The 26,319-nt window shown below is 37.8% G+C and overlaps 1 protein-coding gene and 1 long non-coding RNA gene across 4 annotated transcripts in view; both read left to right on the plus strand.

Annotated features, from left to right (window-relative positions):
• Window positions 1-5,815, plus strand: part of LOC139979193 (serine/threonine-protein kinase RIO2-like) — a 36,905-nt gene extending 31,090 nt beyond the window's left edge. For all 3 annotated transcript variants that reach the window (XM_071989940.1, XM_071989942.1, XM_071989941.1), the window contains exon 10: window positions 4,123-5,815. In XM_071989940.1, coding sequence (XP_071846041.1) covers window positions 4,123-4,638 — 516 coding nt within the window. In that variant the 3' untranslated portion in view covers window positions 4,639-5,815. The remainder of the gene's footprint in view (window positions 1-4,122) is intronic.
• Window positions 5,816-10,025: 4,210 nt separating this feature from the next.
• Window positions 10,026-26,319, plus strand: part of LOC139979214 (uncharacterized) — a 97,892-nt gene continuing 81,598 nt past the window's right edge. The window contains exon 1 of the long non-coding RNA XR_011797123.1: window positions 10,026-10,678. This is a non-coding gene — a long non-coding RNA (uncharacterized lncRNA). The remainder of the gene's footprint in view (window positions 10,679-26,319) is intronic.

Consider the following 26,319-nt stretch of genomic DNA (forward strand, 5'->3'; position numbering starts at 1 on the left):
TCTCATAAACATAGCATATGTACCACCAAACAGTAGCAAAACTATTTAGGGTCAACCTCTGACAAGAACTGTCACCAAGGGAGCTACAGAACATACATCAGCTAATATGGATTCCACAAAAGGGTAAATTCTATTATACATGTAGCATATAGGCTTAGTGTAACCTATAGAGTACACAATACAGAAATAATCATAAAGGAATAAACAACATTGGCTATATGTCATTATCAATGGAACACATAGTTATACTAAATTACACAACGGATGGTAAAGTATATCAATCGATGGTATGACTTTAATTAACTTAGATATAATACATCTCTGTGTGCTTGAAGCCATCACAGAGTAACTGAACATTACTATTAAACTTACTAAGCTTACTTCTGAAAAATACAAAGTGGTTCGTACCTGTATAGAAATTATAGAGTAATTTCTAATGATGATGTCTCTGACATCCTATCGACGGCTGAGGGCTGTCAAGTGAGTGGCACAGATCGCTGGTAAATTGGCCTTCTTATAGAGCCAGGGGACAGTACCCTAAAACAATACAACTTCCTGCCCAGCCCAAATAAGGAGATAAATGAACCAGCCGATCGGCCTACTCATTACCGGAAAACACCAACATTGCTCAATAACCACTAAGACAACAGGTGTAAACAACTTAGTGACGTAGTCCCAGAGAATGAGTTAATACACAAAAAGGTGAACACTGGGTCACCTGTTTGCAGAAGATCTCTCTCACTCTGGGGACAGCTTAGCTCGCTAATGGGTTATGTGGTGGTTTTACTCTCTGGTACACATGGAGGACAAAGCAATGTCATTCCAAGAATACAGACTTAGTCATTACAACTTCCTGCAATGAAGTGACAGGCCATTGAACTCCTAGAGCACCCGAGAATTTGTAGGGGGAACCTATCACAGCGAGGGGAAATCTAAATTCTAGTACTTCCTAATTTACTAAAAAATTAGGGGTGCTACACAAGTTTCAAAAGTTAAGAAATGCCAAAACTTTTACCGTCTCAGGACAATACATATATCGTTCATCATTAGTTCTGCTAAAGAGAACTAAGTCACAGAGAGCCTATTGAACAGTGTAGTCTTTGTAATATGATCTTGCTTTCCTGCACCTGGGGTAAATCACAGCTGAAGATAAACAATTGAGTATGCACATTAGAATAACAAGGCAATAGTGGCTAATGAATTTAGGCATATATAAACATTAGGGAGACTTAACCTTTAGAGGGCCTCTGCATAGACTATACTGCTTAGACATACGTGTTTGTGTCAACAGATGAAAGGGAGTGGGCTACGAGGCAGGGGGATGGTAGTTGAGCACAAAGTGGCATGGATCATTTTAAAGAGCTGTGCCGTTTATAGTGTAAACGTTTAAATGAATGAAACTCAATTTAAAGATTTAGCAATATCTTCTAATCGTTTAAACGTTTGAGTACCAAAATGATCAACACTTGCTAAAAGAAACCACAACTTCTATTGAAAAGATCCAAAATTTCTTCCAATTCCTACAGATCATTGAATTTGTTTGAAAATAAATATATCATAACAATCAACCCACAGTACAGGGCTAACAATACTCCATTACAGAGATTTTCATGCTAAAAACAGACAATGATGCTTTTCTAAATTTCTGTGATTTGATCGGTTGATTGTCCTTACCCATTGTCAGGAAACATTCTTGCATCTGTAGTGCTCAATGAACACAAAGTATGTTGTTAAACATCATTTACTTGCAACGTTACTTTTCCCTGTGTAGAGATAACGAAGTTTGTGGTATAAAGGCTAACATATGTCTGCACTCTCAAATATCATAACGTTAGGCCTTCACTTGTTGTCCCATACAGTACGTACGTTCGACAACAAGCGATCATGGTAAGAAGATGCACTTGAATTGTTTCTGAAACTATCACATAAAAAATATTTGAATGCTTGTTTTGATCAGAAAATGTTATAAGTTGAGGCAATCTATGGCTTGTATGCATTTTGTGGGAAGCGAACATCTCTGACACTGAAAAGGATTTTCATCTCACAGTATGTTTGTTCTCTCTGCATTGAGAGTTGCTAATGTAAAATGTGCATTCATACCACAGTAGTTTCTTTGGTTGCAAATTTTTTGTCGGTCCCTTTGACCATGTGCTTCAGTCAATTTTTTTTGGTGCATCATTCGTTTGTAAACTCTGTACTTCATGCATCTTCTTTACATCTTGCTGCATAAAAGTGATGGCCGCCGTTACTGTGCTGTATCGGAAGGGATTTTCTTTTTATGCCGAGGATTGGGGGTGGGGGATGTATGACCATGTATATTACGGTGGGAAGTAATAAGGGCTTAAAATGAGGGGGAAAATTACAGCATTATATGAAGCAGTGAAAACTCTTTTCTTTTGTGCATTTTCTACTTCAATCAGGGTAAAAACTGGATTGTTGACCCTATATATTTCATGTAGCCTAATTTTTTACAGAAGTAAAGGTCAAAGGTCATGTTTAAACGTTTAAAATGAAAAAAAAATTGGCCATTTAAGCTTTATATCATTAAACGTAAATGCACAGCCCTAAACGATATTGCATACTGTACATACCAAATATTTTAAAGCATACTTTCAGCCTACCCATAACAACGACTAACTCCATTTACAAAAGGCGCGACAGATGGAATTAATCGGTATGTGCAAAAATTATTGATCCAGTATAGCCTATTATTCTTTCTACAGGTACTGTAAATAAAAAAGTTTAAGCTCTTCGCTGGTTGAGTAGGTCTTCTCTCACGTCTTCTCACATCCCCAATGTCTTCAAACCGTCCGGTTTTCAGAAATCTTTTGCAACCTCATACTACACAATAAGTTGGCATTTTGATATTAACAGTATGAAAGAGTGTCTTATTGATGTAGTGTAATAGTGCTGAAGTGAATAGCTTGATCGCGAGTTTTCCTCAACTGGCTCCGCAAAGTGATGTCAAGGGGTGACCAGCAGTCACGTGAGTGGTTAGGAATTCTTGCGAAAAGAGAAAATTCCTTGTCCAAAAGCGCTAAGTTTGATCAAATTTTTACCGAGTCCCATAAGAAAATAATACAATTTGGAATGTAACATAAATTTGACTGGATTAGATGGAGAAGATATATGCTAAAATGCAAAACGACATAGTCAAGGATAACAACTGTAGATACGTTGAAAGTCACACTAAACTAGTGCAAACTTATAATGTATTTGTTCTGTCTTCTAGATCTCCATTGATCACTACAAATAATGAGTGGCATTAAACCTTAATGCCAAGCTTGTAAAACTTAACACTTACAACCACTAACCTTATCAGTGCACATACAGTAGGTAGTGCTCAATTCACCTGTGAACTATCTATGAAACATTGTGAAATCTTCACGTATCACATTGTACAATTCTAAATGTTCCTTAATTGTCAGAATACTCTGAAATGATGATAATTGAAAATAACCAGTTGTTGAAGGAAGAATTTATATGAATTTGGCAGTTGCAATTAGACACACTTAATTACTCAGCAGGCATGTTATCTGAACAATAAGTCTGTGTGGTATAGCCTAGGCCTACACCTCTAACACTGCCTAGGTTTGTTGTCTTGTTTAGGGGTAAGATAAGGAACAGGTTAGGTTGCATGATTATGTATATATACTCCCCTGTTAACATAGAGGATAACTTAATAGTTTAACAAGCATTGGTGTTAAGAAAGCAATGGGAACCTCAGTTTCAAAGGCAGCTATGGTTTTCAGTTTGTATAAATCTGCAAAGGTATACTGGGACTGTCATTCAATGTAGCTTGCTTGTCAAGTTTGTGTTTGTTTTTATTAACTTATATCTTCGAAACTGGTAAGGATTGTAATACAATATATATATAGATATTTACAGATTTTCAAAATGTGTACCTATAACTAGATTATTTCCAATAAAATCTGCCATGTCTTGCCAATGAAAAAGAACTGTTGTTGGATTTTAGTGTAGAAAATTAAACCAAAATATTCAAACAGCTGCTTTGAAACAAACCATGAGTGTTGCTGTTTCACTGTACTTTACATGACATGTCACCATTGAAATGGTTATTTCTCTTCTTGCTCTTGTTTGGTCTCTGTAATTTTCATTTAGGATGAGAAAGTAGATGATGAAGATGAGATAGACTTTTGTCTGAAGGAAGAAGAGACTGCAGACCAAACTAGCCAAGATGTTGCTGCCTGTGGATCAGGAAATGGGAAGAGTTTATCTGACAAACTCCCATCAACTTTACCTGAAGAAGATACAACTGAAGATGAAGCTGCAACATCGGTACCTCTTCCAAAAGCTCCGGAAGGATTAACTGAAGGGATTAGTGGTGACAGTGAGGAAGAACTGGAGTCACTAGGAAACAAAGATTTGAAACCGTACAGGGATGATGTAGCACACATCAATAGCCACATGGAGACGGCAAGCATCGGTTCAAAAACATCACATTCAACAATCATGGAGCCGTCAATAGTTCGAGCCAAGGTCAAGAAATCTCTAAGGCAAAAACAAAGAGCCATTGAAAGGAATAACAATAGGAAAGGGGAATCAGGAATGTGGACTAAGATAAGAAGAGAGAATGAAGACACCATTAGTGAGAGTATAGATACAGCTTGGATGTAAGCTAGGCTCCTAAATGGACATGAAATATATAGCTCTTGTACTCTTTGACTGAAGCACAGTACAATGGATTGGGTGATAGCAGTTCAATTTTCATAGGAATTTTGATTGTGCCAATCATAATTGATCTGATCATGTTTATCCTGTGAAACAATCAACATGAAAGTATGGTGTAGGTCTGAACTGACATAATATGCATATCACCCAAGAAGTGTGGTGTTTGTGACCTGTGTCAAATTTAAGTAACCTCCCTCAGTACTTAAGAATATGAACATAGATTTCCAAGCAGCCAGGTTGAAACTAATATTTCATTACCCATTCAGAGATAACAATATGATGATTTAAAATGACTGTTTTCCTGAACTTCATGGTTTTATGTATAGTGGGAATTTTTAAATCTGCTCCCACACAGAAGTTATTCATGTTTCACTTGTTTTACTGTTAAGATTAATTGCAAGTCAAGATTGACAGTTTTTTAACCAAAGAAGGGTTGTGCATTGACAGCAAGATGTTGTTCATTTACTACAAAAGAACCTCAAATCATCTATGTATGATACCTTAATAGAGAGATAGGGTTGTGCATTGTCAGCAAGATGTTGTGCATTTACTACAAAAGAACCTCAAATCATCTATGTATGATACCTTAACAAAGAGATATGGTTGTGCATTGACAGCAAGATGTCGTGCATTTACTACAAAAGAACCTCAAATCATCTATGTATGATACCTTATAAGAGAGATAGGGTTTTGCATTGTCAGCAAGATGTTGTGCATTTACTACAAAAGAACCTCAAATCATCTATGTATGATACCTTAACAAAGAGATATGGTTGTGCATTGACAGCAAGGTGTCATGCATTTTCTACAAAAGAACCTCAATCATCTATGTATGATACCTTAACAAAGAGATATGGTTGTGCATTGACAGCAAGATGTCGTGCATTTACTCCAAAAGAACCTCAAATCATCTATGTATGATACCTTAACAAAGAGATATCATTTCTGATTTCTGCAAGAGGCCTAGGTAGGAACAATTTTTAACACCAATTAGAAGAAAATCAATTTATTTCTAATACTTGTATTGGTGTGAGCAGCAACAAGAAATTGTGGATGACATCATGACAATGCATTAAATAAACTGTCAAGAAGACAAGCAATAAATAAAGAATCTTTAAAATCACCAGCGTCAGCTTGTTGTTATGAACCAACTAATGTAAACTTGACATTACCAGGAGAACTTGTCACCAGATGACAACTATATGACACAAAGATGCATTTTTTATTCCTTGCCGAAGGCAGAAGGAATCTACTGTAAGTGATGGTAATGGAATGTGTGTCTGTATGTGGCACTTGCTTGTCAACACGCTAACGTACTTCAGAAGGATAACGGGGGTACATTTCATATTTGTTGTGTAGGTTTACGTTAGGTAGAACTTTTTTGGGATTGTTGTTGATATTGGTCAAAGGTCATTTGAGGACAGCACGGGTCAAAGTCTAAACATATTGTTCACACAATATCTCAAGAAGTGGAAGTTGCAGTTTGCATTGGTGAGTAGATGATCTTAGTGTTTTACGTGAATGTCAAAGGTCATTCACGATAACTCAGTATTACAAAGTTGGATGGACTTGGCATGTACATGCAACATACTGAGTTCTCGTCTGCTGTTGTTTTTGACTGGGATCAAAGTTCATACTAGGTCACCAGAAGTCAAACTCTTGAATCACCAAAACATGATATCTCAAGAAGAGAAGCTTTGATGAATCTCATGCTTGGCATGTTGATGTCCCATATTGAGTAGAGGAACCTTATTGAAATTGGTGGAGGTCAAAAGGTCATTTGTGGTCAACATTTAAATCAAAGTCTGAAAATCTTGTGTACACAATAACTCAAGAAGTACATCTTTCATGAACGTTATACTTAGTAAGTAGATTCAGTTGGTGAGTGCAAGAACCATACTGGAATTGGTACAGGTCAAACGTCAAATGAGGCTAACAGGTATAAAGTCTGAAAACCTAAACAAGACAACTCCAAAATTAAAGCAACAATTAACCTGTTAAATTCTCCAATGTGTAAAAGTAAATTGGCCTGACATTTCGATCCTAGCAGGATCTTCTTCAAAGGCTGAATGACAAGTAACAGTAACAGACGGGACAAAAACACGCACAGAATAGAGACAGGTTACTGAGCATGGTGAACACAAAGAGATAGATGTAAGGGGATTAGTAGACAAGGGATGGAGAGAAGAAAGAAAGAAACCAACAGGGGAAGAGGAGAGGTAGGAGATAAACAGTGGAGGAACAAAGAGAGAATTAAGGGAAGAGGATATGGAATAAACTGGAGAAGGACAAAGACAGAAAGGTGTGGAGAAAGAAGGGTGAAGAGAGCTATGAAGAAAGGAGTGATGGGGGGGGGGAACAAGGAAAGAAGGAGGGGGTGGACAGAAGAAAAGTTAGTCATGTCCTTCCTGAATATTGAGCCCATGAGGTTAAATGGTGCGAAGGCGTTGCATCCACAGTCGCTTTCTGCTGATTCGTACTAGGTCAGGCCACCTTTCTCCTACACAGGCTCTCTAGTGGATAAGCAGTTTGCTAACAGTTTTATTTTATTTTCAAATTCTCCAATGCTATCTTTGGTCAAATTAAGTTCAGTTTAGTTTTTTGAAGGGGCTCTATAAGTCTTCTACAAAACATACCAGTCATCCTAGAAAAGAAATTTGCTTCAATCTGTTGATAATCTTTAACACCCTCACTCTAAGAAACTCAGCAGTCCCTTATCAGTTTTACCCGCTCTGCTTCAAGGGGTCAAATTTTATCTCAAATAGTGGAAAACTTGGCTCACAGGGTCAACAAGGTCAATGGGCTCAAAATTTGCCTTTTTCTGTATGACTTATACTAGATGACTTTTGCTTTGGTTAAGTTGTGAAATATTTCATTGTTTATAAACAATGTCAGCAGAGCTCTCATTAATTAATAACAATTATTAAAGGGATCAAAGGAGCTGATTTATTAATAAATCTTTGTGTATATATTTCACATGGGAAGACTGTTCTTTCTGGATGTTGAACACATTTTGAAATAATAATTCTATACTGTAATATCCTTAAAAGTGAATGAAATTGTTGATATGCACAAGGGAGTGCTACAAATAAGCGCTGGAAATCTCTGATCTTTTCTTGGACAATTTAACTCACTTGCTCCACATTAGTCAGATTGTTATTTGAAATTATATGTCAAGGAATCACAATACCAAATTGGCTTTCTGGTTTAAATCTAAGAATCTAGGGGACTTATGATATTTGTTTTATGCACACCATATTGTGTTACTTGACTCATTGGGATGCAAACCAATCTCTTGCTTGAGATCTGTACGGTGACAGACTACAAATCCAGAAGGAATGTGTCCATATAAGACAAAGGGACACTGTCGTACCAGTCATTTGTTGTCAAGTCACAAATCAATTTTGCAGTCACAAGTCATTTGATCCAAATATGAAAGCAGTGATGAAGACTTACTACAGGTATAAACCAAACAACACATCAATAACTAAGGTTGAGACAATGAAACCAAGGTACCATGTGAAGTGATGCGAATCCAGTGGATAACGTGCACCAGTGGGCTCCTACTGCATTGCTTTTAGCAAAAGGAATTCTCTTGCAAGTGGATTGGACAGTAACTGAAATGTTGTAAAAATAGGCACTTTTCCCTTCCTCTTTCAAATACATTTCATTAGTAGCACAAAGTTTGAGCACTGCATACTTCGTGTCCCAAACAAGAAGAGGTAACAAAATAAATTGTTGATAACTTGATATTTACGCTAAAGGTAAATGAAATGATAGCACATTTAAGAAACCAGTCAATGAACTACCAAAAGCATGCACAAATCGCTGTATCAGCACGTCAAGTCTCAGTCATAGTCCCCTCCACTTAGATGTTGAAGGAGACATTGTATCCTACATTTTTATTTCCTTACGGAAGGCGAAAGGTATCTATGCACAGGTGATGGCATGTGTGGGCCTATAAATAGAGTGTATTGGTTGGGAGAAACACCTAATGGCAAGGGCGTAGGAACCGGGGGGCTGGGGGGCGCCAGCCCCCCCCAGTGAAAAATATGGGGGGGCGGAAGTATCGTTCCGCCCCCCCCGCTCAGCAAGTCAGAAAACCCCTTTTTGGTTCCTTGCTTTAGCAAAAGGAACCTATGTAGTCAGGTTGGCGTGTGTGCGTGTGTGTGTGTTTGCGTAAGGTGGTTTACGGGGACCCGCATGTGACAACACACCTTCGCTATGGGGACTGTGAACATTGTGGGGACCTGTATCAGGTCCCCATAATGTTTTGCTAATAAAAAACTTATTTTGCATGTTTTAGATGAAAATAAGGCTTTTTAATTTTTTTAAATTTTTTCTTCTTTCTTGAAAATTTTTCAACACACATTGTGGGGACCTAAGGTATTTTTGAAGAGCGCCCCCCAAAATGTGTAACTCTATGTACAAATAGTATACAGAAAATTCAAAAGCCAGGCTCTGGTTACCAAAGCCACATTTCAAGGGTGCAGGCTGGTGTTAGCCTGGCAAAGAGGGGGGGATGCCTTTTTTCAGGAAAGTGGAACTCGGTTTCAAAGAGCAAGTACATGTATTTACTCACATCATTAGATCCATCAATTGTATAACCTGCTTAGTGTTGGATAGAGCTTTTAGTATGAAAAGGAGTTTTTTAGGGGTTTACAAGAAATTTTCAGTGCAGGGTGGGGTGGGGAGGGGAGGGGAGGGGGCATGGTGGCAATAATGCCAGCACCACTTTTGGTTGGCAAGCAGTGTATGGAGAAGGCTGTTGCTAAAATATGATCCCAGATTGCATGAAAATGGTATGTACTTCCCAACATTGTTTGCATCTATGCATTCTTTTGTCTGGGAGTTCATGTTTTAGAAGTTTACACCTCCATAAACAGATATAAATAGTTGGAAAGATTTCACTTAGGCCTACTAGTAGGTAATAATTGTGAATTGACCATTTGTCAATATCAATATACAAAAGCATGATACAGCCTGCTTAAATAGTAGCCGTAGCCTGTATATGCTGAAGGTATTCCATACGGGGATTTTGTCGTAAATTAATTGTTAGAACTCTTTTTTCTTCAAGGTTACAGAATAGCCTATGTAATAATATAAGAGATTTTCATAGTTTAAATACTCTCTTTCACCTAAATTTGACATACTTTTTAAGAGTTCTGTACATGCAAGTACAGAATTTATTGAAAACAAGTTCCAGGTATTCATGTATGACGAATTCAGATAAAGCATATTTTGAGTATGGACGGAATTTGGCACCTGAGCCATCTAGCGATTCTTATCAAGATCTGTCAACTTGTCACAATGCTAAACTGGTAAGTATAAATTTTATTGCTTCAGAACTATATCTGTACAAGTGATGTTGCTGTTGTAATCACTTTTATACTTTTTAGCAATTTAAAATTACACTTTAGAAGTTGCACAATGATGAGTACTATTTCTAATAACATGTTTATGCTATTTATGCAGGCTTCATGCTAATTGGTAAAACCTGCAGTTACAATTGGTGGCAGATATATACTTTACATGATTGGCATAAAAGCTTTGTATTCATATAGGCTCAATGGGAATATAAGATACAACAAAATAGAACAGAGGTTCGGTGGTTCTGTGACACTCTACTAGGCAAGAAATTGCATTCTTTCCAACCGAGATAATTTGTTTTTATTTCACTTCAAATTGTGCCATATATACGGTTTTCTGTGACACTTTAATGACAAGTAGTGTTATATGCTATGATGATTGCTCTTCACCCTGGATTTCATTCCAGCAGTTGCAACTCCTATTGTTTAATTAATGTGGTATTATTTATCTTAATCATAATTGCCCTCATGGAGATACAAGGAATGTACAACAGAAAGTTTGTAATATCTTGACATGGACATTTTCTTTATTTCTTCATATTTAGATCAAACAACTTCCACATCATCAAGGGAAAAGGAATTTTTTGTTCACTATAGATAGCTAAGGCAAGAAGCAGGTAAGTTCAGGGCATGCATACTACTCCGTAAATATGCATCAAAGTAATGCATTTATATCCCAGAGAGTATAACATCTTTAATAATATCAAACAATTCAAAGCTTTGATGTTACTCTAAATTGGTAAACTGTTTAATCTTGAATAAGGTCAGTGTAGAAAATTACCTTGTCTAACTTTTACCGGCTACCTCCCATATGTGAAACCATTATGTTGGGCAAGGGGGGAGGGGGGGGGGATGGTGAGGGGGCAACTGGGAAAGCAGGTTTGTATGTTAGCGCTGTCATTCGCATAGCATATTTGAAAGCATAGGATTTTATGTGAATTCATCCTTGTTGAATGGGATGGAGGGTCGGTGGGGGGGGGGGAAGGGGTGGATCCAAGTGACTTGGCTGCCCTCTTGGACATAATTTGCTTTTATCCCTGCTACATAAAGTTTGATATGTCTTGAAAATTACAGATTGTACACTATCACACTATCTAGCTCAGTGCATGGGGCAGTTGGTGTCGGTTACTATGGAATCAGGTACCGTATACAGGGTTAGACCTCCATAATGCCCTAATATTGTGATATTATGTCTAAATAATGTTTTCATATCATTCCACTAGTTGAGTGGGAATGAGGGGTGGTTATGATTGGAAAGCGCCATTAAGAAAATACGCTGTTGCATATGCTACATTCATACAATTTGATATATCTCAGAGAAAATATGGTTGTACACTGTTGTGGTTTTCTCATATTGTTCCAGAAAGATTTTTTTACCATTTCCAACAGCATAGATTAAGGTGATGTATATTAAATGTAATGTAGAATGGTTTTTTTTTTTTTCAACTATTAGGGTCCCCATAATGTGTGTGAGAATTTAATGAACAGTCTAATATTAATTTTTGACCATCTTATTTCCACCGTTTCAAAGTTTCGATGTCATTCCAAATTGGTAAACTGCTTAGACTCAAATACATCAGTGTAGAAAATTACCTTGTACAACTTTTACAGGCTCCACCTATATGTGGATCCATCATGTGGTGCAGTTAGGGGTTGGGGGGGGGGGTTGCTGGTTTTTTTTACCATTTCCAACAGCATAGATTGAGCTGATGTATATTAAATGCTAGGTAAAAGGTTTTTTTTTCAACTTTTAGGGTCCCCATAATGTGTGTGAGAATTTAAGGAACAGTCTAATATTAACTTTTGAACATCTTATTTCCACCGATTCAGAGTTCCAATGTCATTCCAAATTGGTAAACTGCTTAGACTCAAATACATCAGTGTAGAAAATTACCTTGTACAACTTTTACAGGCTCCACCCATATGTGGATCCATCATGTGGTGCAGTTAGGGGTTGGGGGGGGTTGCTGTTTTTTTTTACCATTTCCAACAGCATAGATTGAGGTGATCAGGTGATGTATATTAAATGCTAGGTAGAAATGTTTTTTTCTAACTTTTAGGGTCCCCATAATGTGTGTGAGAATTTAAGGAACAGTCTAATATAAAGAAATGTTAAGAATATACACTGTTGCATATGCTACATTCAAACAATTTGATATATCTCAGAGAAAATAGGGTTGTACACTGTTACTGCAACTGGGAAAGCAGGTTTGAGCTCTCATTAGGATCAAATATTTGAAAGCATAGGATTTTTTGTGAATTCATCCTTGTTGAATGGGATAAAGGGTCAGTGGGGGGGGTGGATACAAGTGACTTGGCTGCCCTCTTGGACATAATTTGCTTTTATCCCTGCTACATAAAGTTTGATATGTCTTGAAAATTACAGATTGTACACTATCTAGCTCATTGCATGGGGCAGTTGGTGTCGGTTACTATGGAATCAGGTACCGTATACAGGGTTAGACCTCCATAATGCCCTAATATTGTGATATTATGTCTAAATAATGTTTTCATATCATTCCACTAGTTGAGTGGGAATGAGGGGTGGAGATGATTGGAAAGCGCTATTGAGAAAATACGCTGTTGCATATGCTACATTCATACAATTTGATATATCTCAGAGAAAATAGGGTTGTACACTGTTGTGGTTTTCTCCTATTGTTTGAGGAAGATTTTTTTACCATTTCCAACAGCACAGATTAAGGTGTATAAAAGGATAGGTAACTTTATTTTTGTTTTCAACTTTTAGGGTCCCATTATGTATGTGAGAATTTAATGAACATCGCTACCATTAATTTTTGACCATCTTATTTCCACCATTTCAAGGTTTCCATGCCATCCCAAATTGGTAAACTGCTTAGACTCAAATATATCAGGGTAGAAAATTACTTTCTCCAACTTTTACATTCACCACCAATATGTAGAACCATCATGTGGAGCAGATAGGGGGGAGGGGAGGGGGGGAGGGTAGCAACTGGGAAAGCAGGTTAGAGCTCTCATTAGGATCAAATTTTTGAAAGCATAGGATTTTATATGAATTCGCCCTTGTTGAATGGGATGGAGGGTCGTGGGGGGGGGGGGTGGATCCAAGTGACTTGGCTGCCCTCTTGGACATAATTTGCTTTTATCACTGCTACATAAAGTTTGATATGTCTTGAAAATTACAGATTGTACACTATCACACTACCTAGCTCATTGCATGGGGCAGTTGGTGTCGGTTACTATGGAATCAGGTACCGTATATAGGGTTAGACCTCCATAATGCCCTAATATTGTGATATTATGTCTAAATAATGTTTTCATATCATTCCACTAGTTGAGTGGGAATGAGGCGTGGAGATGATTGGAAAGCGCTATTGAGAAAATACGCTGTTGCATATGCTACATTCATACAATTTGATATATCTCAGAGAAAATAGGGTTGTACACTGTTACGGTTTTCTCCTATTATTTGAGAAAGATTTTTTTACTATTTCCAACAGCACAGATTAAGGTGCATTAAATGATAGGTAATTTTATTTTTGTTTTCAACTTTTAGGGTCCCATTATGTATGTGAGAATTTAATGAACATCTACCATTAATTTTTGACCATCTTATTTCCACCATTTCAAGGTTTCCATGTCATCCCAAATTGGTAAACTGCTTAGACTCAAATACATCAGTGTAGAAAATTACCTTGTACAACTTTTACAGGCTCCACCAATATATGGAACCATCATGTGGAGCAGAAAGGGGGAGGGGGAGGGGTAGCAACTGGGAAAGCAGGTTAGAGCTCTCATTAAGATCAAATATTTGAAAGCATAGGATTTTATGTGAATTCGTCCTTGTTGAATGGGATGGAGGGTCGGTGGGGGGGGGGGTGGATACAAGTGACTTGGCTGCCCTCTTGGACATAATTTGCTTTTATCCCTGCTACATAAAGTTTGATATGTCTTGAAAATTACAGATTGTACACTATCTAGCTCATTGCATGGGGCAGTTGGTGTCAGTTAGTATGGAATCAGGTACCGTATACAGGGTTAGACCTCCATAATGCCCTAATATTGTGATATTATGTCTAAATAATGTTTTCATATCATTCCACTAGTTGAGTGGGAATGAGGGGTGGTTATGATTGGAAAGCGCCATTAAGAAAATACGCTGTTGCATATGCTACATTCATACAATTTGATATATCTCAGAGAAAATATGGTTGTACACTGTTGTGGTTTTCTCATATTGTTCCAGAAAGATTTTTTTACCATTTCCAACAGCATAGATTAAGGTGATGTATATTAAATGTAATGTAGAATGGTTTTTTTTTTTTTCAACTATTAGGGTCCCCATAATGTGTGTGAGAATTTAATGAACAGTCTAATATTAATTTTTGACCATCTTATTTCCACCGTTTCAAAGTTTCGATGTCATTCCAAATTGGTAAACTGCTTAGACTCAAATACATCAGTGTAGAAAATTACCTTGTACAACTTTTACAGGCTCCACCTATATGTGGATCCATCATGTGGTGCAGTTAGGGGTTGGGGGGGGGGGGTTGCTGGTTTTTTTTACCATTTCCAACAGCATAGATTGAGCTGATGTATATTAAATGCTAGGTAAAAGGTTTTTTTTTCAACTTTTAGGGTCCCCATAATGTGTGTGAGAATTTAAGGAACAGTCTAATATTAACTTTTGAACATCTTATTTCCACCGATTCAGAGTTCCAATGTCATTCCAAATTGGTAAACTGCTTAGACTCAAATACATCAGTGTAGAAAATTACCTTGTACAACTTTTACAGGCTCCACCCATATGTGGATCCATCATGTGGTGCAGTTAGGGGTTGGGGGGGGTTGCTGTTTTTTTTTACCATTTCCAACAGCATAGATTGAGGTGATCAGGTGATGTATATTAAATGCTAGGTAGAAATGTTTTTTTCTAACTTTTAGGGTCCCCATAATGTGTGTGAGAATTTAAGGAACAGTCTAATATAAAGAAATGTTAAGAATATACACTGTTGCATATGCTACATTCAAACAATTTGATATATCTCAGAGAAAATAGGGTTGTACACTGTTACTGCAACTGGGAAAGCAGGTTTGAGCTCTCATTAGGATCAAATATTTGAAAGCATAGGATTTTTTGTGAATTCATCCTTGTTGAATGGGATAAAGGGTCAGTGGGGGGGGTGGATACAAGTGACTTGGCTGCCCTCTTGGACATAATTTGCTTTTATCCCTGCTACATAAAGTTTGATATGTCTTGAAAATTACAGATTGTACACTATCTAGCTCATTGCATGGGGCAGTTGGTGTCGGTTACTATGGAATCAGGTACCGTATACAGGGTTAGACCTCCATAATGCCCTAATATTGTGATATTATGTCTAAATAATGTTTTCATATCATTCCACTAGTTGAGTGGGAATGAGGGGTGGAGATGATTGGAAAGCGCTATTGAGAAAATACGCTGTTGCATATGCTACATTCATACAATTTGATATATCTCAGAGAAAATAGGGTTGTACACTGTTGTGGTTTTCTCCTATTGTTTGAGGAAGATTTTTTTACCATTTCCAACAGCACAGATTAAGGTGTATAAAAGGATAGGTAACTTTATTTTTGTTTTCAACTTTTAGGGTCCCATTATGTATGTGAGAATTTAATGAACATCGCTACCATTAATTTTTGACCATCTTATTTCCACCATTTCAAGGTTTCCATGCCATCCCAAATTGGTAAACTGCTTAGACTCAAATATATCAGGGTAGAAAATTACTTTCTCCAACTTTTACATTCACCACCAATATGTAGAACCATCATGTGGAGCAGATAGGGGGGAGGGGAGGGGGGGAGGGTAGCAACTGGGAAAGCAGGTTAGAGCTCTCATTAGGATCAAATTTTTGAAAGCATAGGATTTTATATGAATTCGCCCTTGTTGAATGGGATGGAGGGTCGTGGGGGGGGGGGTGGATCCAAGTGACTTGGCTGCCCTCTTGGACATAATTTGCTTTTATCACTGCTACATAAAGTTTGATATGTCTTGAAAATTACAGATTGTACACTATCACACTACCTAGCTCATTGCATGGGGCAGTTGGTGTCGGTTACTATGGAATCAGGTACCGTATATAGGGTTAGACCTCCATAATGCCCTAATATTGTGATATTATGTCTAAATAATGTTTTCATATCATTCCACTAGTTGAGTGGGAATGAGGCGTGGAGATGATTGGAAAGCGCTATTGAGAAAATACGCTGTTGCATATGCTACATTCATACAATTTGATATATCTCAGAGAAAATAGGGTTGTACACTGTTACGGTTTTCTCCTATTATTTGAGAAAGATTTTTTTACTATTTCCAACAGCACAGATTAAGGTGCATTAAATGATAGGTAATTTTATTTTTGTTTTCAACTTTTAGGGTCCCATTATGTATGTGAGAATTTAATGAACATCTACCATTAATTTTTGACCATCTTATTTCCACCATTTCAAGGTTTCCATGTCATCCCAAATTGGTAAACTGCTTAGACTCAAATACATCAGTGTAGAAAATTACCTTGTACAACTTTTACAGGCTCCACCAATATATGGAACCATCATGTGGAGCAGAAAGGGGGAGGGGGAGGGGTAGCAACTGGGAAAGCAGGTTAGAGCTCTCATTAAGATCAAATATTTGAAAGCATAGGATTTTATGTGAATTCGTCCTTGTTGAATGGGATGGAGGGTCGGTGGGGGGGGGGTGGATACAAGTGACTTGGCTGCCCTCTTGGACATAATTTGCTTTTATCCCTGCTACATAAAGTTTGATATGTCTTGAAAATTACAGATTGTACACTATCTAGCTCATTGCATGGGGCAGTTGGTGTCAGTTAGTATGGAATCAGGTACCGTATACAGGGTTAGACCTCCATAATGCCCTAATATTGTGATATTATGTCTAAATAATGTTTTCATATCATTCCACTAGTTGAGTGGGAATGAGGGGTGGTTATGATTGGAAAGCGCCATTAAGAAAATACGCTGTTGCATATGCTACATTCATACAATTTGATATATCTCAGAGAAAATATGGTTGTACACTGTTGTGGTTTTCTCATATTGTTCCAGAAAGATTTTTTTACCATTTCCAACAGCATAGATTAAGGTGATGTATATTAAATGTAATGTAGAATGGTTTTTTTTTTTTCAACTATTAGGGTCCCCATAATGTGTGTGAGAATTTAATGAACAGTCTAATATTAATTTTTGACCATCTTATTTCCACCGTTTCAAAGTTTCGATGTCATTCCAAATTGGTAAACTGCTTAGACTCAAATACATCAGTGTAGAAAATTACCTTGTACAACTTTTACAGGCTCCACCCATATGTGGATCCATCATGTGGTGCAGTTAGGGGTGCAAGGGCGGGGGTTGCTGTAGAGGGCAACTGGGAATGCAGGTACATAGGTTTGAGATCTCATTAATATCAAATATTTGAAAGCATAGGATTTTATGTGTATTCATCCTTGTTGAATGGGATGGAGGGTGGGGAGGGGGTGGGTCCAAGGGGCTTGGCAGGAGATTATTTGCTTTCATCCCTGCTAAATAAAGTTTGATATGAAATTACAGATTGTTCACTATCTAGCTCATTGCACGGAGCAATTGGTGTGGGTTACTATGGAATCAGGTACCGTATACAGGGTTAGACCTCCATGATGCCCTAATATTGTGATATTATGTCTAAATAATGTTGTCATATCATTCCACTAGTTGAGTGGGAATGAGGGGTGGAGGTGATTGAAAAGCGCTATTGAGAAAATACGCTGTTGCATATGCTACATTCATACAATTTAATATATCTCAGAGAAAATAGGGTTGTACACTGTTACTGCAACTGGGAAAGCAGGTTTGAGCTCTCATTAGGATCAAATATTTGAAAGCATAGGATTTTATGTGAATTCATCCTTGTTGAATGGGATGGAGGGTCAGTGGGGGGGGGGGTGGATCCAAGTGACTTGGCTGCCCTCTTGGACATAATTTGCTTTTGTCCCTGCTATATAAAGTTTGATATGTCTTGAAAATTACAGATTGTACACTATCACACTATCTAGCTCAGTGCATGGGGCAGTTGGTGTCGGTTACTATGGAATCAGGTACCGTATACAGGGTTAGACCTACATAATGCCCTAATATTGTGAATTTATGTCTTAATAATGTTTTCATATCATTCCACTAGTTGAGTGGGAATGAGGGGTGGAGGTGATTGGAAAGCGCTATTGAGAAAATACGCTGTTGCATATGCTACATTCATACAATTTGATATATCTCAGAGAAAATAGGGTTGTACACTGTTAAGGTTTTCTCCAATTGTTTGAGGAAGATTTTTTTTACCATTTCCAACAGCACAGATTAAGGTGTATAAAATGATAGGTAATTTTATTTTTGTTTTCAACTTTTAGGGTCCCATTATGTATGTGAGAATTTAATGAACATCTACCATTAATTTTTGACCATCTTATTTCCACCATTTCAAGGTTTCCATGTCATCCCAAATTGGTAAACTGCTTAGACTCAAATACATCAGTGTAGAAAATTACCTTGTACAGCTTTTACAGGCTCCACCAATATATGGAACCATCATGTGGAGCAGAAAGGGGGAGGGGGAGGGGTAGCAACTGGGAAAGCAGGTTAGAGCTCTCATTAAGATCAAATATTTGAAAGCATAGGATTTTATGTGAATTCGTCCTTGTTGAATGGGATGGAGGGTCGGTGGGGGGGGGGGTGGATACAAGTGACTTGGCTGCCCTCTTGGACATAATTTGCTTTTATCCCTGCTACATAAAGTTTGATATGTCTTGAAAATTACAGATTGTACACTATCTAGCTCATTGCATGGGGCAGTTGGTGTCAGTTAGTATGGAATCAGGTACCGTATACAGGGTTAGACCTCCATAATGCCCTAATATTGTGATATTATGTCTAAATAATGTTTTCATATCATTCCACTAGTTGAGTGGGAATGAGGGGTGGTTATGATTGGAAAGCGCCATTAAGAAAATACGCTGTTGCATATGCTACATTCATACAATTTGATATATCTCAGAGAAAATATGGTTGTACACTGTTGTGGTTTTCTCATATTGTTCCAGAAAGATTTTTTTTACCATTTCCAACAGCATAGATTAAGGTGATGTATATTAAATGTAATGTAGAATGGTTTTTTTTTTTTTTTTCAACTATTAGGGTCCCCATAATGTGTGTGAGAATTTAATGAACAGTCTAATATTAATTTTTGACCATCTTATTTCCACCGTTTCAAAGTTTCGATGTCATTCCAAATTGGTAAACTGCTTAGACTCAAATACATCAGTGTAGAAAATTACCTTGTACAACTTTTACAGGCTCCACCCATATGTGGATCCATCATGTGGTGCAGTTAGGGGTGCAAGGGCGGGGGTTGCTGTAGAGGGCAACTGGGAATGCAGGTACATAGGTTTGAGATCTCATTAATATCAAATATTTGAAAGCATAGGATTTTATGTGTATTCATCCTTGTTGAATGGGATGGAGGGTGGGGAGGGGGTGGGTCCAAGGGGCTTGGCAGGAGATTATTTGCTTTCATCCCTGCTAAATAAAGTTTGATATGAAATTACAGATTGTTCACTATCTAGCTCATTGCACGGAGCAATTGGTGTGGGTTACTATGGAATCAGGTACCGTATACAGGGTTAGACCTCCATGATGCCCTAATATTGTGATATTATGTCTAAATAATGTTGTCATATCATTCCACTAGTTGAGTGGGAATGAGGGGTGGAGGTGATTGAAAAGCGCTATTGAGAAAATACGCTGTTGCATATGCTACATTCATACAATTTGATATATCTCAGAGAAAATAGGGTTGTACACTGTTACTGCAACTGGGAAAGCAGGTTTGAGCTCTCATTAGGATCAAATATTTGAAAGCATAGGATTTTATGTGAATTCATCCTTGTTGAATGGGATGGAGGGTCAGTGGGGGGGGGGGTGGATCCAAGTGACTTGGCTGCCCTCTTGGACATAATTTGCTTTTGTCCCTGCTATATAAAGTTTGATATGTCTTGAAAATTACAGATTGTACACTATCACACTATCTAGCTCAGTGCATGGGGCAGTTGGTGTCGGTTACTATGGAATCAGGTACCGTATACAGGGTTAGACCTACATAATGCCCTAATATTGTGAATTTATGTCTTAATAATGTTTTCATATCATTCCACTAGTTGAGTGGGAATGAGGGGTGGAGGTGATTGGAAAGCGCTATTGAGAAAATACGCTGTTGCATATGCTACATTCATACAATTTGATATATCTCAGAGAAAATAGGGTTGTACACTGTTAAGGTTTTCTCCAATTGTTTGAGGAAGATTTTTTTTACCATTTCCAACAGCACAGATTAAGGTGTATAAAATGATAGGTAATTTTATTTTTGTTTTCAACTTTTAGGGTCCCATTATGTATGTGAGAATTTAATGAACATCTACCATTAATTTTTGACCATCTTATTTCCACCATTTCAAGGTTTCCATGTCATCCCAAATTGGTAAACTGCTTAGACTCAAATACATCAGTGTAGAAAATTACCTTGTACATCTTTTACAGGCTCAACCAATATATGGAACCATCATGTGGAGCAGAAAGGGGGAGGGGAGGGGTAGCAACTGGGAAAGCAGGTTAGAGCTCTCATTAAGATCAAATATTTGAAAGCATAGGATTTTATGTGAATTCGTCCTTGTTGAATGGGATGGAGGGTCGGTGGGGGGGGGGGGATCCAAGTGACTTGGCTGCCCTCTTGGACATAATTTGCTTTGAACCCTGCTACATAAAGTATGATATGTCTTGAAAATTACAGATTGTACACTATGTAGCTCATTGCATGGGGCAGTTGGTGTCAGTTAGTATGGAATCAGGTACCATATACAGGGTTAGACCTCTATAATGCCCTAATATTGTGATATTATGTCTAAATAATGTTTTCATATCATTCCACTAGTTGAGTGGGAATGAGGGGTGGTTATGATTGGAAAGCGCCATTAAAAAAAAATATGCTGTTGCATATGCTACATTCATACAATTTGATATATCTCAGAGAAAATAGGGTTGTACACTGTTTTGGTTTTCTCATATTGTTCCAGAAAGATTTTTTTTTACCATTTCCAACAGCATAGATTAAGGTGATGTATATTAAATGTAATGTAGAATGTTTTTTTTTTTTCAACTATTAGGGTCCCCATAATGTGTGTGAGAATTTAATGAACAGTCTAATATTAATTTTTGACCATCTTATTTCCACCGTTTCAAAGTTTCGATGTCATTCCAAATTGGTAAACTGCTTAGACTCAAATACATCAGTGTAGAAAATTACCTTGTACAACTTTTACAGGCTCCACCCATATGTGGATCCATCATGTGGTGCAGTTAGGGGTGCGGGGGGCGGGGGTTGCTGTAGAGGGCAACTGGGAATGCAGGTACATAGGTTTGAGATCTCATTAATATCAAATATTTGAAAGCATAGGATTTTATGTGTATTCATCCTTGTTGAATGGGATGGAGGGTGGGGAGGGGGTGGGTCCAAGGGGCTTGGCAGGAGATTATTTGCTTTTATCCCTGCTAAATAAAGTTTGATATGTCTTGAAAATTACAGATTGTTCACTATCTAGCTCATTGCACGGAGCAATTGGTGTGGGTTACTATGGAATCAGGTACCGTATACAGGGTTAGACCTCCATGATGCCCTAATATTGTGATATTATGTCTAAATAATGTTGTCATATCATTCCACTAGTTGAGTGGGAATGAGGGGTGGAGGTGATTGAAAAGCACTATTGAGAAAATACGCTGTTGCATATGCTACATTCATACAATTTGATATATCTCAGAGAAAATAGGGTTGTACACTGTTACTGCAACTGGGAAAGCAGGTTTGAGCTCTCATTAGGATCAAATATTTGAAAGCATAGGATTTTATGTGAATTCATCCTTGTTGAATGGGATAGAGGGTCAGTGGGGGGGGGGGTGGATCCAAGTGACTTGGCTGCCCTCTTGGACATAATTTGCTTTTGTCCCTGCTATATAAAGTTTGATATGTCTTGAAAATTACAGATTGTACACTATCACACTATCTAGCTCAGTGCATGGGGCAGTTGGTGTCGGTTACTATGGAATCAGGTACCGTATACAGGGTTAGACCTACATAATGCCCTAATATTGTGAATTTATGTCTTAATAATGTTTTTATATCATTCCACTAGTTGAGTGGGAATGAGGGGTGGAGGTGATTGGAAATCGCTATTGAGAAAATACGCTGTTGCATATGCTACATTCATACAATTTGATATATCTCAGAGAAAATAGGGTTGTACACTGTTACGGTTTTCTCCTATTGTTTGAGGAAGATTTTTTTTACCATTTCCAACAGCACAGATTAAGGTGTATAAAATGATAGGTAATTTAATTTTTGTTTTCAACTTTTAGGGTCCCATTATGTATGTGAGAATTTAATGAACATCGCTACCATTAATTTTTGACCATCTTATTTCCACCATTACAAGGTTTCCATGCCATCCCAAATTGGGAAACTGCTTAGACTCAAATACATCAGTGTAGAAAATTACCTTGTACAACTTTTACAGGCTCCACCAATATGTGGAACCATCATGTGGAGCAGAAAGGGGGAGGGGAGGGGGGGGTAGCAACTGGGAAAGCAGGTTAGAGCTCTCATTAGGATTGAAAGCATAGGATTTTATGTGAATTCATCCTTGTTGAATGGGATGGAGTGTCGGTGGGTGGGGGTGGGGGGGATCCAAGTGACTTGGCTGCCCTCTTGGACATAATTTGCTTTTGTCCCTGCTACATAAAGTTTGATATGTCTTGAAAAATACAGATTGTACACTATGTAGCTCATTGCATGGGGCAGTTGGTGTCAGTTAGTATGGAATCAGGTACCATATACAGGGTTAGACCTCTATAATGCCCTAATATTGTGATATTATGTCTAAATAATGTTTTCATATCATTCCACTAGTTGAGTGGGAATGAGGGGTGGTTATGATTGGAAAGCGCCATTAAAAAAAAATATGCTGTTGCATATGCTACATTCATACAATTTGATATATCTCAGAGAAAATAGGGTTGTACACTGTTTTGGTTTTCTCATATTGTTCCAGAAAGATTTTTTTTTACCATTTCCAACAGCATAGATTAAGGTGATGTATATTAAATGTAATGTAGAATTTTTTTTTTTTCAACTATTAGGGTCCCCATAATGTGTGTGAGAATTTAATGAAGTCTAATATTAATTTTTGACCATCTTATTTCCACCGTTTCAAAGTTTCGATGTCATTCCAAATTGGTAAACTGCTTAGACTCAAATACATCAGTGTAGAAAATTACCTTGTACAACTTTTACAGGCTCCACCCATATGTGGATCCATCATGTGGTGCAGTTAGGGGTGCGAGGGGCGGGGGTTGCTGTAGAGGGCAACTGGGAATGCAGGTACATAGGTTTGAGATCTCATTAATATCAAATATTTGAAAGCATAGGATTTTATGTGTATTCATCCTTGTTGAATGGGATGGAGGGTGGGGAGGGGGTGGGTCCAAGGGGCTTGGCAGGAGATTATTTGCTTTTATCCCTGCTAAATAAAGTTTGATATGTGTTGAAAATTACAGATTGTTCACTATCTAGCTCATTGCACGGAGCAATTGGTGTGGCTTACTATGGAATCAGGTACCGTATACAGGGTTAGACCTCCATGATGCCCTAATATTGTGATATTATGTCTAAATAATGTTTTCATATCATTCCACTAGTTGAGTGGGAATGAGGGGTGGAGATGATTGGAAAGCGCTATTGAGAAAATACGCTGTTGCATATGCTACATTCATACAATTTGATATATCTCAGAGAAAATAGGGTTGTACACTGTTACTGCATCTGGGAAAGCAGATTTGAGCTCTCATTAGGATCAAATATTTGAAAGCATATAGGACTTAATGTGAATTCATCCTTGTTGAATGGGATGGAGGGTCAGTGGGGGGGGGGGTGGATCCAAGTGACTTGGCTGCCCTCTTGGACATAATTTGCTTTTGTCCCTGCTATATAAAGTTTGATATGTCTTGAAAATTACAGATTGTACACTATCACACTATCTAGCTCAGTGCATGGGGCAGTTGGTGTCGGTTACTATGGAATCAGGTACCGTATACAGGGTTAGACCTACATAATGCCCTAATATTGTGAATTTATGTCTTAATAATGTTTTCATATCATTCCACTAGTTGAGTGGGAATGAGGGGTGGAGATGATTGGAAATCGCTATTGAGAAAATACGCTGTTGCATATGCTACATTCATACAATTTGATATATCTCAGAGAAAATAGGGTTGTACACTGTGAAGGTTTTCTCCTATTCTTTGAGAAAGATTTTTTTACCATTTCCAACAGCACAGATTAAGGTGCATTAAATGATAGGTAATTTTATTTTTGTTTTCAACTTTTAGGGTCCCATTATGTATGTGAGAATTTAATGAACATCGCTACCATTAATTTTTGACCATCTTATTTCCACCATTTCAAGGTTTCCATGTCATTCCAAATTGGTAAACTGCTTAGACTCAAATACATCAGTGTAGAAAATTACCTTGTACAACTTTTACAGGCTCCACCAATATATGGAACCATCATGTAGAGCAGAAAGGGGGAGGGGAGGGGTAGCAACTGGGAAAGCAGGTTAGAGCTCTCATTAAGATCAAATATTTGAAAGCATAGGATTTTATGTGAATTCGTCCTTGTTGAATGGGATGGAGGGTCGGTGGGGGGGGGGATCCAAGTGACTTGGCTGCCCTCTTGGACATAATTTGCTTTGAACCCTGCTACATAAAGTATGATATGTCTTGAAAATTACAGATTGTACACTATGTAGCTCATTGCATGGGGCAGTTGGTGTCAGTTAGTATGGAATCAGGTACCATATACAGGGTTAGACCTCTATAATGCCCTAATATTGTGATATTATGTCTAAATAATGTTTTCATATCATTCCACTAGTTGAGTGGGAATGAGGGGTGGTTATGATTGGAAAGCGCCATTAAAAAAAAATATGCTGTTGCATATGCTACATTCATACAATTTGATATATCTCAGAGAAAATAGGGTTGTACACTGTTAAGGTTTTCTCATATTGTTCCAGAAAGATTTTTTTTACCATTTCCAACAGCACAGATTAAGGTGATGTATATTAAATGTAATGTAGAATGTTTTTTTTTTTCAACTATTAGGGTCCCCATAATGTGTGTGAGAATTTAATGAAGTCTAATATTAATTTTTGACCATCTTATTTCCACCGTTTCAAAGTTTCGATGTCATTCCAAATTGGTAAACTGCTTAGACTCAAATACATCAGTGTAGAAAATTACCTTGTACAACTTTTACAGGCTCCACCCATATGTGGATCCATCATGTGGTGCAGTTAGGGGTGCGGGGGGCGGGGGTTGCTGTAGAGGGCAACTGGGAATGCAGGTACATAGGTTTGAGATCTCATTAATATCAAATATTTGAAAGCATAGGATTTTATGTGTATTCATCCTTGTTGAATGGGATGGAGGGTGGGGAGGGGGTGGGTCCAAGGGGCTTGGCAGGAGATTATTTGCTTTTATCCCTGCTAAATAAAGTTTGATATGTCTTGAAAATTACAGATTGTTCACTATCTAGCTCATTGCACGGAGCAATTGGTGTGGGTTACTATGGAATCAGGTACCGTATACAGGGTTAGACCTCCATGATGCCCTAATATTGTGATATTATGTCTAAATAATGTTGTCATATCATTCCACTAGTTGAGTGGGAATGAGGGGTGGAGGTGATTGGAAAGCGCTATTGAGAAAATACGCTGTTGCATATGCTACATTCATACAATTTGATATATCTCAGAGAAAATAGGGTTGTACACTGTTACTGCAACTGGGAAAGCAGGTTTGAGCTCTCATTAGGATCAAATATTTGAAAGCATAGGATTTATATGTGAATTCGTCCTTGTTGAATGGGATGGAGGGTCAGTGGGGGGGGGGTGGATCCAAGTGACTTGGCTGCCCTCTTGGACATAATTTGCTTTTGTCCCTGCTATATAAAGTTTGATATGTCTTGAAAATTACAGATTGTACACTATCACACTATCTAGCTCAGTGCATGGGGCAGTTGGTGTCGGTTACTATGGAATCAGGTACCGTATACAGGGTTAGACCTACATAATGCCCT

This window comes from Apostichopus japonicus, chromosome 13 (assembly GCF_037975245.1).
Source record: "Apostichopus japonicus isolate 1M-3 chromosome 13, ASM3797524v1, whole genome shotgun sequence".
NCBI classification, from domain to species: Eukaryota; Metazoa; Echinodermata; class Holothuroidea; order Aspidochirotida; family Stichopodidae; genus Apostichopus; species Apostichopus japonicus.